Source organism: Pyxicephalus adspersus, chromosome 1 (assembly GCF_032062135.1).
Source record: "Pyxicephalus adspersus chromosome 1, UCB_Pads_2.0, whole genome shotgun sequence".
NCBI lineage: Eukaryota > Metazoa > Chordata > Amphibia > Anura > Pyxicephalidae > Pyxicephalus > Pyxicephalus adspersus.
The window spans coordinates 4,386,534-4,400,077 of NC_092858.1; the positions used below are offsets into that span (position 1 = coordinate 4,386,534).

Consider the following 13,544-nt stretch of genomic DNA (forward strand, 5'->3'; position numbering starts at 1 on the left):
GAATAAGGAACAGAGAAGTGTAGATTGGTGTCTTGGATCTCATTTGACACTGGATTAAGATTAAGGAACAGAGAAGTGGGATTGGTCTCTTAGATCTGAAGTGACACTGGATTAGGACAGGGGAACGAGGATGTGTAGATTGGTGTCTTGGATTTGATATGACACTGGATTAAGAATAAAGAACAGAGAAGTATGATTGATGTCTTATATCTGGAGTGACACTGGATTAGGACTAGGGAATTGGAGAAAGTCTGATTGATCTTTTGGATCTGTAGTGACAGGAGATTAGCACTTGAAAGCAGGACTAGCATAGACAGGTGCACTGAATCTGGAGTGACAATAGATTAGGATGGGGAACATGAGCAATGTAGACCAGTCTCCTGAATCTGAAGTGACACTAGATTAGGGATGGGGATTTGGGTATCTTCAGACTGTTCTCTTAGATCTGGAGTGACACTTAAAAAGGACTGGGGGACAGGACAAGCAACATTGTATAGGACTGGGGATCAGGACATTGTGCACGCTTCTCCTGTATTTGGAGTGGCACTAGATTAAGACTGGGGAACAAGAGAATACAGACCAGTCTCCTACATTTGGAGCAACACTGGATTATTACTGAAGACTGAGGACAAGTGTGGGTCAGTCCATTGGATCTGGAATGATCATGGATTGGGAATGGGGAACAAGGCAAGTGTGGACATTTCTATTAGATTTGGAGTAATACTGGATGAAGACTGGAGAACCAGAAATGTGCAGATGTGCCTCCCAAATCTGGAGTGACACTGGATTAGAACTAGAGAACACAACCAGTCTAGTCTGGTCAGCTAAATTGGAGTAACATTGGATATGGACTGGGAAGCAGAACAAGTGTGAACTGGTTCCCTGGATCTGGATTGGGTTTGGAAGCCAGAACAAGTATGGACTCCCGGATCTGGACAACAGCACAAAACCGGACTGGTCTCCCAGATCTGGAGTGACACTGGATTAGCTCTGGGGAACAGCACAAACCCGGATCGGTCTCCTGGATCTGGGTTTCCTGTCATTTAAAGTTCAGGTTTGAGTCAGGGCAGATCCTGACGTCTGAGTAGATTTGTGTGAACAATGAGGAATCTGCAAACATTCGCAGGCACTGAGGTCAGTGTGAGGTTCCTGAGCCTCCATATTGGATGGATTATTTTTCTGTCCAGGATTAGTGATTTATACAGGTGTATGGTGTACTGCAGCTTTGTGATTTGGGTTTTGCTGCCGTTTGCATTGCTGCATTTTCTGCCCCTGATAAGGAGAGATTGTAGCAGCTGATACAAGGTGAATCATTCACTGTTTGTGTTAGCAGGCAGCATTTCTGGTGATTAGGAAATCTCAGCTCACTTGTGCTGGGATTCACCTGGCTCATCTGGGGCTTGTGAGCTAAGACCAGGCTTTGATATGTCCAGCAGGCCAGGATTTCTGGATTTGTGTTTGCTAGCTCTGCTGGCAAGGGGATCAGGACGCCCTGGCCTGCAGGAGAGCTGATTCTGGTGATATATTGTAATCCCTGACATGTGTTTAATGATAATGAACTTTAACTCTCAGGTCTTTTTCCTGGTTTGGCCTCAGTCTGTGACCCATCTGTAAGCTTTGCAGGTGATGCACAGGTGCTGCAGTGCAATTCATTTTGGATAGAACTTCAATGCAAGAAGCTGCATTGTAACTCTCATGTACACCAATATAAGGCCATGCATTACATTAGTAAAATGAGGAAAAAGCTGAACTTTTTTGCACATATTATTGCACTTCAGGCCAGTAAATAGGCCCCTCCATTATTATTAATAAACAGGATTTATATAGCGCCAACATCTTATGCAGAGCTGTACATTATAAAGGGGTTGCAAATGACAGACAAAGACAGTGACGTAGGAGGAGGAGAGGATCTAGGATTGCTTTTAAATGTTCGCATCAGTGCAATAGAAAGCTATATACCATTGATGAAATGGCAAAAACAAAAAAAAATGTTTTAATACCTTAATAATAATATTATTAAATATAGTAAAATATAAAAGGGTAAAAATGAGGGGGGGGGGGTGTAACATTTTAGGAAACCAACAAGAACTTGCACAATGTTAGAAGAGATCCAATCCAAGTAGGACAGGTGCCTTGTCTGAACCTCTATTAAAGGTCGGCAGATCATTGAACATTCCTCACATAGGGCTCTAGTTATAAATTATTCCTGTCAATTCTCTTTACATTCTTTTATATATTTTGTGATACTCCCCCCACCTCCTAGATTGTAAGCTCTTCTGGTCAGGGTCCTCTCCTCCTCCTGTGTCACTATCTGTCTGTCATTTGCAACCCCTATTTAATGTACAGAGCTGCTTAATATGTTGGCGCTACTGTTTAATAATAATAACTTTCATTAATACAGATAGCATTTCCTATTGTAACAGGTGTGCACTTTTGAGATTGACCACTAGGTGGCAGAACGTGCCATTCTTTAAATAGGAACTGGAAAGAAAAGTTTAGAGAAATTCGAATTTCAGATGATTTGACAGGGGAATGATTTATAAATAGAGGACATAATTTCAGGATTTGTGGCTGTGACCCCACAGTCTTGAGCACTAGGAGGGTTAACAAAGCATCGCCTTCTCATCTTATGAAAGTTTTTGCATTGCAGCCATCGATATCTGATATGTGCTGGTGCTCTTGTTTGTCCATGTATCTTGTTTGTAAAATATGTTTGTTGGTGCTAGATCATTTATAAAGTTCTGATGACCAGGGCTCTATATGCTCATCAGATAATTGTCCCCCAAGACGAATGCTTGTGCAAAAAAAATAAAAGTCCCGTCCAGCAGTCCCGAAATTGTTCATTGACCTATCATCATAGCAGATTAATGAATGAACAATCGCCAAGAACCGCTTTACATTTTAGTTGAGGAGAGCACAGCGGGGTGTTGCTCTCTTCCCTCTTAATAGAATAGATCAGTACTGTGTGAATGATACTCTTTTATTCATTTTTCATCAGAAGATAATTTTCAGCGACAATCATCCTACGTTTGTGTACATAGCGTAAGGGCTCATTCTCTCTTTATAAGTGTACAGTGCAATTCTTTAAGCTTTAAGTGCGATGGGATCCTACATTGTTGTGCCTCTAAAATATAATCTGTGAATGGACCCCAAATCCTTCTCTCTTGCCCCAAAAAGCTGTAGCTGGTTAGCTATTTGTCCACTTTTTGCAGCATTGCAACAACTGCACTTTACTGCTCCTTCCTACAAATCTGTGTCAGCCAAAAACCATGCACTGCTTAAGTGGAGCGATGCCGAGCCCCCCCTAGTGACCAATGTATGTATAACTGTATTTCATTTATCTTATGAGCTACAAAGCAAAGTCCCTCTATGAGAGGAGAAGGGGTTTGTATTCCAAATCCAGGGGTATTCCAAATCCAAATACACAGAGGGCCAAAATTAAAAACTTAGACAAAGTCGTGGGCCAACTTTGAAATTTATTGAAAAAATTGAGGACATTTTTCCTTCCTATTAGATATAAACCCATTTCATATGAAAACAAAGCGGTTTTGCTTTACATTCAATCTGGAACAAGCTTATAATAAAGAGGCATAACTTTTTTTTTTTTTTTTAAGAAAAATCTCAATAATATAAATAAAATCTTATGCTTCTTTCTCTATTAGCCTTTTGAGTTAAATTTCAATGGTAACCTTTTTGCACAGGCTAACAATAATAACAATATTCTTCTATGAAAGTCCAACCATTCAAACCATGCCTTGGAGTAGCAAGGAAAGGTACAGCTGAGGGGGAGAGCTGGAAATGCCAGACACGGCCAATGCGGAGCTAAACCTTATGAGTGGCCCGCTGCTGGGACTCCCTCTTCATTGATATAGCGCCGCTACTAAAATTCCCGGCATAATTTGTGTCTATAAAACGGTCCAATGTGGGGCCACGCATAGGCAGAGAGCCCACTGGTCTATAGACGTGAGTGATGCCGGGAATTGTAGTTGCGACGCTATTTCAATGCAGCAGTGGGCCAGCTGCAGTTCATATAAAGGATTCCTTTGGTGGCCAACAAAAAGGACGTTGGGGCCCAGATTTTGATCCAGGCCAGAGTTTGACACCCCCTGGCCTAGGGTGACAACGCTATTCCTTTATAATAAATATGGTGTTTTGGCATAGACACATTAGGATATTGGTGTGTTACTGGCAGGATTTCCAGATCTTTTAGTACTTATATTCTCTGTGTAGGAATAGAATATTTTCTGACTGTTTTATTTCTCTTCTTCCCTAGGTTGATCTTGATCTGCCATGAAAATGCCCTGATTAACCCAGTTTTTACGGAAATTGCCCTTGTGTTGCCTTTCTCTTGTGGCAGATGGATGAGACCGCTTCCCTAAGCATGGTGACCTCAAGGAATGCGCCTTCCCCACCGTTACCTCCATGTCCACCCCCTCTACCGCCTGGCGGGCTTTCCATGGATCCGCCGCCCCTTACTCCCTCCACCGGAGCTTTCCTTCCCCCTCCTCCGCCTCCGCCGCCAAGATTCGCATTACCCCCGCCTCCACCCCCACCTGTGCGGACCTCCTTACTTCCTCAGCCCGCCAATGACTTTTCCACCACCCCCCCTGCACCTCTACGATTGGGAGACCAACGCAGACCCAAGCTGCGCAACTTCAACTGGGATGCTCTGCCCGCTGACCGGGTGCTGGGAGGGCGTAACCTCTGGACCTGCGGCCCTCAGGGGACGAGTTTACAGATTGATGTCACCCACATGGAGGAGCTGTTTGGCCAGAGGGAGGAGCCGCGCAAACCAAGGGGGGCGAGGAGCTTTAAAGTACGGACGGTCCACGGGGGGAGCGAACCGGAGGTGAGACATAGTGGCTCATGTAGTAGTTGTAAAATGTCAGCAGACCCTGAGATTGCACAATCCTGTGAAGCACCCCCACCCTCAACAAGTAAAAAAAATTTTCACATTCACTCTTCGGGGGTGAATGGGGTGATATCCTAAACCCTCCTTCTTTTTCATTAGGCCTGGGGGGTTCTTACATTTTGATTGGGGGATTATATAATAAAATATGGCCACTTAGAACTAGGAGCCACAGGGTGTCTGACCCGCCCCCAGGGGGTGTGTCCATGACAGCCTGGGCTTACCAGTAGCTGGTTAGATGATACAGGCCGTCACAGTGGTGGCTGGAGTTGTTAGGTCTCCAGGGACAGCACCAGAGAGAAGGTTAATATTACAGCAGAACCGAGGGGGAAATAGGTCACTGGACTCCTAATATTGACACCAGCAAAAAGTCCTATTTTTACATGCCCAGGTGGACAAGTAGGGAATCTTGTCCTCAGCTCTGCAGGAAGTGAGTGGCTTGTTGATGGAAATACAGCCGGTGAGCTGGCTTTATGAACGAGCCATCATTGGGGTTTGATTGTCCTCCACAATACTTCATCTGGGTAAGGAGTTCTTCCTCTCCTAATGCCTAGGGCGTCATCAGAGCCATTTTTTGAATGAAAATGACAAATATTGATATCTATGGTGGCTTTGTCCCCTCTATGGGGTGGTGAGGGTTGGTTTTATTCTGTTTTTTTTCTTTTTGCAGATTACCTTACTGGATCCCAAGAGAAATATGAACCTGGGGATCTTCCTGAAACAATTCAAGAGGTCAGATTTTTTTAGCTTTGGTTCAGCCTCCTGAGCCTTTGTTGTTCCTCAGTTCTCCTCTAAGAACATATTTTACCCAAAGTCTTCCTCTCTCTTTAGGCCGGTACATGTGATGGTAGATGATATTAGGAGAGGAGTCAGCTCAAACTTTGGAGCTGAGAAATTGGGGGAGCTGCAGAGACTCCTTCCGGAGAAAGATGAGGTAGTCCTTGGCCTGTTCTATGTATAAAGGGTATCTGGGTCTTCTATTTATGGGGCCATAAGTCATTCTTCTTTATCCCACCAAGGTGAAAAGGCTGAAGGCTTATAAAGGAGACCGAAGTCGTTTGTCTGATCCTGAACTGTTCATGTTGATGTTGGTGGAGGTTCCCAGGTGAGGCATTTGTGAACTTCAACTGTAAGCATTCTAAAACCCAACGGGTCATCCAAAGACCTATTGCTAGATAAATGGCATCTTCATGATATCACTTGATTTTGCATATTGATGGCCATGTTACTTTTCACCTAAAGTCCTAAAACAAAGGATCAGGCAGGATGAATTCTTTCACTATCTTGCATTTGTTGTCCATACCTTTTCTACCCATCTGAAGTTAACTCTGGAGCCAAGGACAGAGCCATGTGGGAATGCCTTCTGATTACATGGAAATTCACTGGGCCCTGAATGTTCCCAAACCTTGATAGCTAGAAAAAAAAGCAATGAGGGAACAACATATTCCTGGCCCTACCAGTGCAGCTGGGTGGCCCTAAGTAGCCTCAACTAAAAGTTTTAAAAAAGGGGAGCTTGGCAATTATTATCATCATCCAGGTAGTCACATAGCACCAGACTAAAAATGGAGTCAGGTGACTAGAAGGTCAAAGGTTTGCCTACAAACTACAGCCCAGACCAGAACCTGCTTCCCCAATGGGCATCTCTGTGGTAGTGTTGGAAAGCCAACTTGGGCACTGGATGTCTTCTATATCAAAGCCCACATATATGAACTTGTCCAGTTCCATGTTGCCAATTTGCCTTTTTGCTGTATAGTTTTAGCCATGATCGGATGGTTTTTGGTCTATTTTTTTTTTTTTTATACTGGGGCTTCTTTATTGGTCTTTGAAGCCTCTACAGTTAAACAAACTAAGATTCGGGCCAGGTAATAGTAACTCTACCATAACACTTTGTGTTGCTTTTATTGCAGCTATCCTCAGCGTCTTCAGGTCATGATTTTAAAAGAGGAATTCTTTCCGCAGCTCAACTCTCTTAAACAGTCGGTGGAAATCCAAACGGCAGCAGCGACAGGTGAGTGGATGGTGTAATGGTGGGTGAAGACCATGATATATAGCAACATGGCAGTCATGGATTATATGGGGATAAAGGGTAAACACTGGCTGTCCATCCTCCACATAATCCATTGTTTTATGTGATTTCTTTCAGTTGCCATATGATTGTATTTGTCTTCATTGACCCATCTAATGGTGTGTTGTGTTTTCAGAGCTGCTGCAGTGTGAGGAACTTCACACCATCATCCATTTGGTGCTAAAAGCTGGGAACTACATGAACGCCGTGAGTTGTTAACATCTATATGTCTCCAAAACTGAAAGCCAGACACTTAGTTTGGGGGAGTGGGGGGATAATGAAGGGAACATTTACTGGCAGTGGTGGTAAAGAGGGCAGCCACCAGGAAGGGTTAGGTGAAGGGCAGCCACTGGTGGTAACACTGTACCATTACCGCTACCATTGGGCAGGAGGGCTACCATTAGGTTGGGGAAGTGAGAGTCACTAGGTTTAAGGGAGGGAAGATGGCAATCACTGGGGGAGGGCTGGTAAGAACACCCATTATTGGGGTAGTGACAGGGAGAAGGGTAGTGAATAGTTTGGGAGTGATAGAAGAGCCTGTAGGTGGGGTGAGGGAAGTTAGTAAAGAGGGGAAGAAAATAATGGGAGTAGGGAGAAGAGAGTAAATATGGAAGCCACTGAGGAGTTAGTTTTTGGTAGGGCTGTGATGCTGGGGGTTAGTATGGTTTGGGAATGGGGGGAGGGTAAGGGAAGTGAATAGCTGGGGCAAAATAATAAGGTGGGCAATCAAGTGCAGGGAAGAGATAGGGAAAAAGTCGCTGTGGAGGAGGAGAGTAGTGGTGGGTTTGGGCTGTCAATAGGAAAGGGGTTTGGTGGTGGAGATATCAGCTTTGGGGTAACATAGAAGAGAAGTGGTGTTGGGAGTTCATTTTCAAATGCTATTGGGTACAATTCTTCCTCTTGCAGGAATACATTCATCAGGGTTTCTTCATAAGCTTAAAATTACTCCAGTCCCCTCCTCCTGGTATTTTCAACACTTTTCTCTTACTGTTTGCACAAATATTAGGCTTATGGATGGGTTTGCAGGGTGCTGTCCCGCCTGGTGCCCCCATCCCCTTTAGTTTGGCTACCTTTTTCATCCCTGTACTGTTTCTTCAACTCTCACCAGTTGCACCTTCTTAATGTTTGTCCTTCTGCAGGGTGGTTACGCTGGCAGCGCCATGGGTTTTCGGATGGGATCCCTTTTGAAACTGGCAGACACTAAAGCAAATAAACCCGGAATGAACCTTATGCACTTTGTAGTCAAGGTAAGAAATTAGGGATTTTCTCCACAATCCACAGCATGTGCAAACCGGGGGGTAGTCGGCTTTTTCATTGTTAGATTACTGGATGGAGCCACAATTGATGTTCTGGTCACCAGACACGGTTACTGCTTTAAACTGAAGACTGGTAGGTTGGTCAGTGATACTTCCACTGGTTGACTGTTGGTGCCATGGTTGGTGCTTACTTTGGTGGTAAATTGGTGGGAGGGCTTCTTCTGGGGTTCCAAGTTGGTTGGTTGCTTTAATTGGAAAGGCTTTGAGATATATATATATATATATATTTATTTATTTTTTTTTTTTTTCTGTACAGGAAGCTGAGAAGAACGATCGGGCACTTCTGAGTTTTCCAGAGAAACTGACTCATATAAGCCAGGCGTCTCGGTGAGTGGCTCTAAAAATAAATCTAATCCTTTTAATTCTTGTTTTGGCTCTGGTAATGCTCACACTTGCCAAATTGCTGGTTATTATTATTATTAATAAACAGGATTTATATAGCGCCAACATATTACGCAGCGCTGTACATTAAATAGGGATTGCAAATGAGAGACTAATACAGACAGTGATACAGGAGGAGAGGACCCAGCTCGAAGAGCTTACAATCTAGTAGGTGGGGGAATTTCACACACAATAGGATGGGAGATATGTAGTGGTGGGAAGTAGTGATGGTTTCAATTGACAGAAGAGGATGGGTAGGCAAGTTTGAAAAAATGGGTTTTGAGTGCTCTTTTAAATGAGCAGAAAGTAGGAGCAAGCCGAATAGGACGAGGAAGACCATTCCAGAGAGTTGGGGCGGCTCTAGAGAAGTCTTGTAACCGTGCGTGTGATGAGGTTATGAGTGAGGAAGTCATTAGTAGGTCATTGGAGGAGCGGAGGGAGCGGCAGGGGGAGTATTTTTTAACCATGTCAGAAATGTACGTGGGACAATAACTGTGGAGGGATTTGAAGGCAAACCACAGGAGCTTAAATTTGATTCTAAGGTGAAATGGAAGCCAATGGAGAGAACTACAAAGAGATGCAGCGGAGGAGGAGCGGTGGGAAGGATGGATGAGTCTGGCTGCAGCATTCATAATAGATTGTAGAGGAGAGAGTGTGGTTAGTGGAATACCAGCGAGAAGGATGTTACAGGTTACTACTTCATTAAAGAAAGATGTTTGCAAAATAAAAATAAAAATGTACACATATACATGGTTACATAGTCGGTTTGAACCACTAGTTGGTCCATCAAGTCCAACCACTAGGGAAATAAACAAATCCCAGATATAAACCCTATAGACATTGTTGATCCAGAGGAAGGCAAAGTTGCCCTTCTCTGCACTTTCAAATTCCACAATATAATTTTTGTGAACTAGTGCCCAAAACTAGACTGCATATTCCAGATATACAGTACACTATTTAACATTGGTTTACCATGTTGCCCCATTCCCCATATATTCGGTCTTTAGACTTGAAGATGCAATGCTCAGGCCCAACGAACAATGGCTATCCTGGCCTCTGTATCCTCCCATAAGGGGTGTGTGGGGGTTACAGCCCTTGCCTTAGTTACCAGAGGACCTTGCTAAGAATATTATCTAATTTCATCTCCAGGCTGTTCGATATGATTCGTATGTGAAAAAAAAAAATTATACACTATATATTTTTAATAAATTATCTGCCTTGTTATATATTCGGCCACCCATTTCCCTGATGACCCCCTTTTGTCTCTAGCATTACGTCCCTGGAGATGGAGAGTGACCTGGACACCCTCACTCGGCGGCTTCGCAGCACCAGGGAAGCCCTCCGAGACCAACCAGACCTGAAGCATGAGATGGCGCCCTTCCTGCAGGTGGGGACTCACTGCAGCCCATTGGGAATTGATTTGTTCCTCAGCACATGAGGGGTACAAATGCTACTTGTAATAAACGTAGACACCTATTCATGACAAAGGTATGAGATAGTGCCAGGTGTACAGATCGGTCACAAACTCTTCTCTGTTTTGCAGGTAGCGGAGGTGGAGCTGTGTGAGGTTTACTGCTCTCTGCAGAGTCTGCGGGATGCCAGGCGGGCCTTGATGGATTACTTCTGTGAAGATGAGTCCACAGTCAGACTTGAAGACCTCTGCCTCATCTTCACCACATTCTGTGCCAAGTTTCTGGCTGCTGCTCAGGTAAGTAATTAATCTGAATAGTTCATATTTACCTTTTGCAGCCAATGGGTGCACAGATGTTGTAGTATAAAGTATGTGGACCTCCTCCCATGAGTTCAGGTGTACCCATCAAAAAAACAGCATACAAAGACCTTGATAATTGTATGCTTCTGATAAGTTGGTATAAATTTAGGGTAAGCTTATCTGCTCCAGCATACCCGTGTACAAAGCTCCATAAAGCTCCATAAAGACATGGTGTCACCAGTTTGGTGAGGAGGAACTAGAGTGTCCTGCACAGAGCCCGGACCTCAACCCTACTGAACACCGTTGGGTATAAACTAGAATGTCTATGACAAGCCAATTCTTCCCATCCAGCTTCAGTATGTGTCCACAAACTATCACAGACCTCCAAAATTACAGGGAAAGCCTTCTGAAGAATGGAGATGTTCACCAATGTTTGGCCATATAGTGAATCAAGGCCCTTTATTGGGTAGAATAATCCAATAATCTATTTGTCCTGGTGAGGGAAACCCGTTGTCACCTGAAAATGAATATTGGTGTGAACATCCAATAGGAACTTTGGTGCCAAACTGTCCTTTAGGGATATACCTCAGTATAAAAGTTTCCTAATGAGATACAACCCCCCCAAAGTAACATGTCATTCTCACTCAAAAATGGTGAGGGGGGGGGGGGGTAGTATTTTCTTTAAATTTTCTTCCAAAACTACTCGGTACACAGAGTAACCACACAATTTTGACATTGAATAAACAGCAATGTAACTTGAAAAAGTTGAAAAAAACACAGATCAACTTGCAGTACTCCATCTTATCCAGAACGTTTTTATCTAAACATGTTTAAATACCTCTGATACAAAATATTTCATTATTCTTGTGCAGGATAACCAGGAAAGGGAGAAAGCAGAACACCGGAAGGAACGCCTGGAGAAACGGCGCTCTATTGCCAGCTGTTCCATACAAGATAAAGACCTTCAGGACGTGGAGTTGGAGTTCTTACTACTTCGGCTTCCCCGCAGAGGACGTCCCAGTAGAGGACCACGCCCTCTTCCTCGTAGCCACTCCACTGAGGTTCTTAACTCTTCCCCAACCAAACCCTCAGCTAACACTGTGGCCAAGGTTTCAGAGCCAATCAGGGAGGAAGAACCTCCAGTACAAGTAAAGCCAAGCCAAGGATTAAGGAGGCCACGGGAAGAAAGCACAGGGAGTGATGGACTTCAGGGGACTCCTGGAAAAATGAACAGGAGGCACACATTGGCATGTCTCCCATACAGGGGTGAGGTAGACGTGCATTCTGTGATTGTTACCTCACCCAGCGGACGATGTCGGGAGTCCTTAACGCAGGGTTTAGAATCTGAGTCTCAATCTGTCTCTACACCAAGTACCCCGACCGCCAGCATTTCCTTTAGCCAAGTCTTAAAGTCTTGGACTACCGATTCTCAGAAGGACCCTTCTTCTTCTCCATCAGGCTCCCCAACTTCATTCCGCTTAGGAGGACTGTTTCAGAGGAGAGGAAGTTTGAAAAGTCCTGAACATCTAGTAATGCATGGAGCAGACACCTCCCCGAGAGGAAGCAATGAAGCCTCTCCTCTTGCCACCTTTTTCAGACGGGTAGACAATGCTCTGCGCTCCCCTAAATGAGGACAAATTTGTACCCCATTCTGACGGTTTTAAATGTTTTAACTTGAAGTGTGATTGTGTGTATGATAGTGGAAAGATTGTTCTTCTTGAGTCCATAAAGCCTCCAGATGTTGGATGTGGAAGTCCTCTTGACCCTTAACCAACAGGCTGGTCGCAATAATCTCAATCTGTGTAGTTTTTGTTTTTAATCTTGTAAATGTAGTAATAGTTCCCTAATGGGGTATATCTCCATGGAGCTAGGCATGTGACACTTGCCAGTGGGGAAGACCTAAATCCCCAGATAGTAACAGAGAAGGGGCTATAGGAGGGAAGGGAGGGTCCAAGGACAGATAGCAGCACTTTGTATAGAGTCTGGCGAGAGTGGCTGGAAAAGAGAGCAGCATTTTATCTATTGGGATATTTCCTTTAGGGGGCAAAGCCAAGACTGGTCTGCTTTATTAATCATTGTGTTCCCATCATGCACTTGGATAGATTTGCGTTACAGATGCATCAAAATGTTTGTTTTATTGTGCAGGCACGATGGTTTGCTATTGGATTTAATAAAGGGGATTAACACTGGAGTGAATGTCCTGTTTTTGTAATTTTATGTTCCAGGCAGTGGTATGTTGGATGACTTTGATCTTCTGCTTTCAGCAGGGGTGTAAAAAGGCAAACAAACCCAATAAAAGCCACCTTTTCTATACAGCTATAGCCACGTTGGTAAAACATCTTAAATTGCCTTCCTTCTTCAGGCACCCACCTCGCTGCCTAGGCATTGTGGACATTTAATTATGGCTGGGTCCTTTTTGAAGACTGCAGTGGTTGTTGTCAGAAAGACAACCAGTCCACTGCAGTGTTGGATTGACCCAATTATCACAATTTGTGTCGGTAATAGATGAGAGACGTCTAGAAGAGCTTTTTCAGGTTTTTAGAAGGAAAGTGCTGGGTGGGAAAGGAAAAGGTGTTGTGTGAAGATGGACCCCGACCTGAAGAAGTCGGGTCTATAAAATTGCTAGGTGTGCCTACTGATCCACCCAAGTACATACCTGGTGGTGACATTTGTCCCATGGCCCAGTACAAAGGTTGGGTTGGTGACCCTGAATGGAGATCCTATCCAGTAATCATAGTTAGCTATACAACACACCCAGCATGTGTCACTATCTGCTCTCTCTTCAGCCAACACTCTTCCGGCTCTACAATGCTTCTGAATGCTGTGTGAGCTATTAAGCCATATTGGAAGAATGCAAAATTGAAACATATCATATGTGTGTTAGTTGTAGGAAGCTGTAATAAGAGATATTTATGATGGGATTGGATTTTTTTTTGGGGGGGCGGGGAGTTTACTTTCACAGAGTAGCAACCATCTTGTTCAACTCATGAAGTACTTGGTTTACAATCCCATTTTTTTATGAAAAGGTGTTACAATAAATTGTTGCCTGCAGACATCTAAACCATGGCCATCAATTACTGTGACAGGGTGTACCTTCAGCCCACAAACAGCTGTCCCTACCATGAAATGGTTTATTTGACCCCCTCCCATGGTGTAAGGTGA

At 44.0% G+C, this 13,544-nt stretch overlaps 1 protein-coding gene across 1 annotated transcript; it reads left to right on the forward strand.

Annotated features, from left to right (window-relative positions):
• The first annotated feature begins 894 nt into the window (after positions 1-894).
• On the forward strand, positions 895-12,573 carry LOC140323703 (FH2 domain-containing protein 1-like). The gene is made up of 12 exons (XM_072401001.1): positions 895-1,134; positions 4,274-4,849; positions 5,580-5,641; positions 5,741-5,843; positions 5,929-6,014; positions 6,817-6,917; positions 7,111-7,181; positions 8,114-8,221; positions 8,547-8,617; positions 9,941-10,058; positions 10,215-10,379; positions 11,255-12,573. The coding sequence occupies exons 2-12, from the start codon at positions 4,358-4,360 to the stop codon at positions 12,011-12,013; spliced, it is 2,136 nt and encodes a 711-aa protein (XP_072257102.1). The 5' UTR covers positions 895-1,134; positions 4,274-4,357; the 3' UTR covers positions 12,014-12,573.
• The last annotated feature ends 971 nt before the right edge of the window (positions 12,574-13,544 follow it).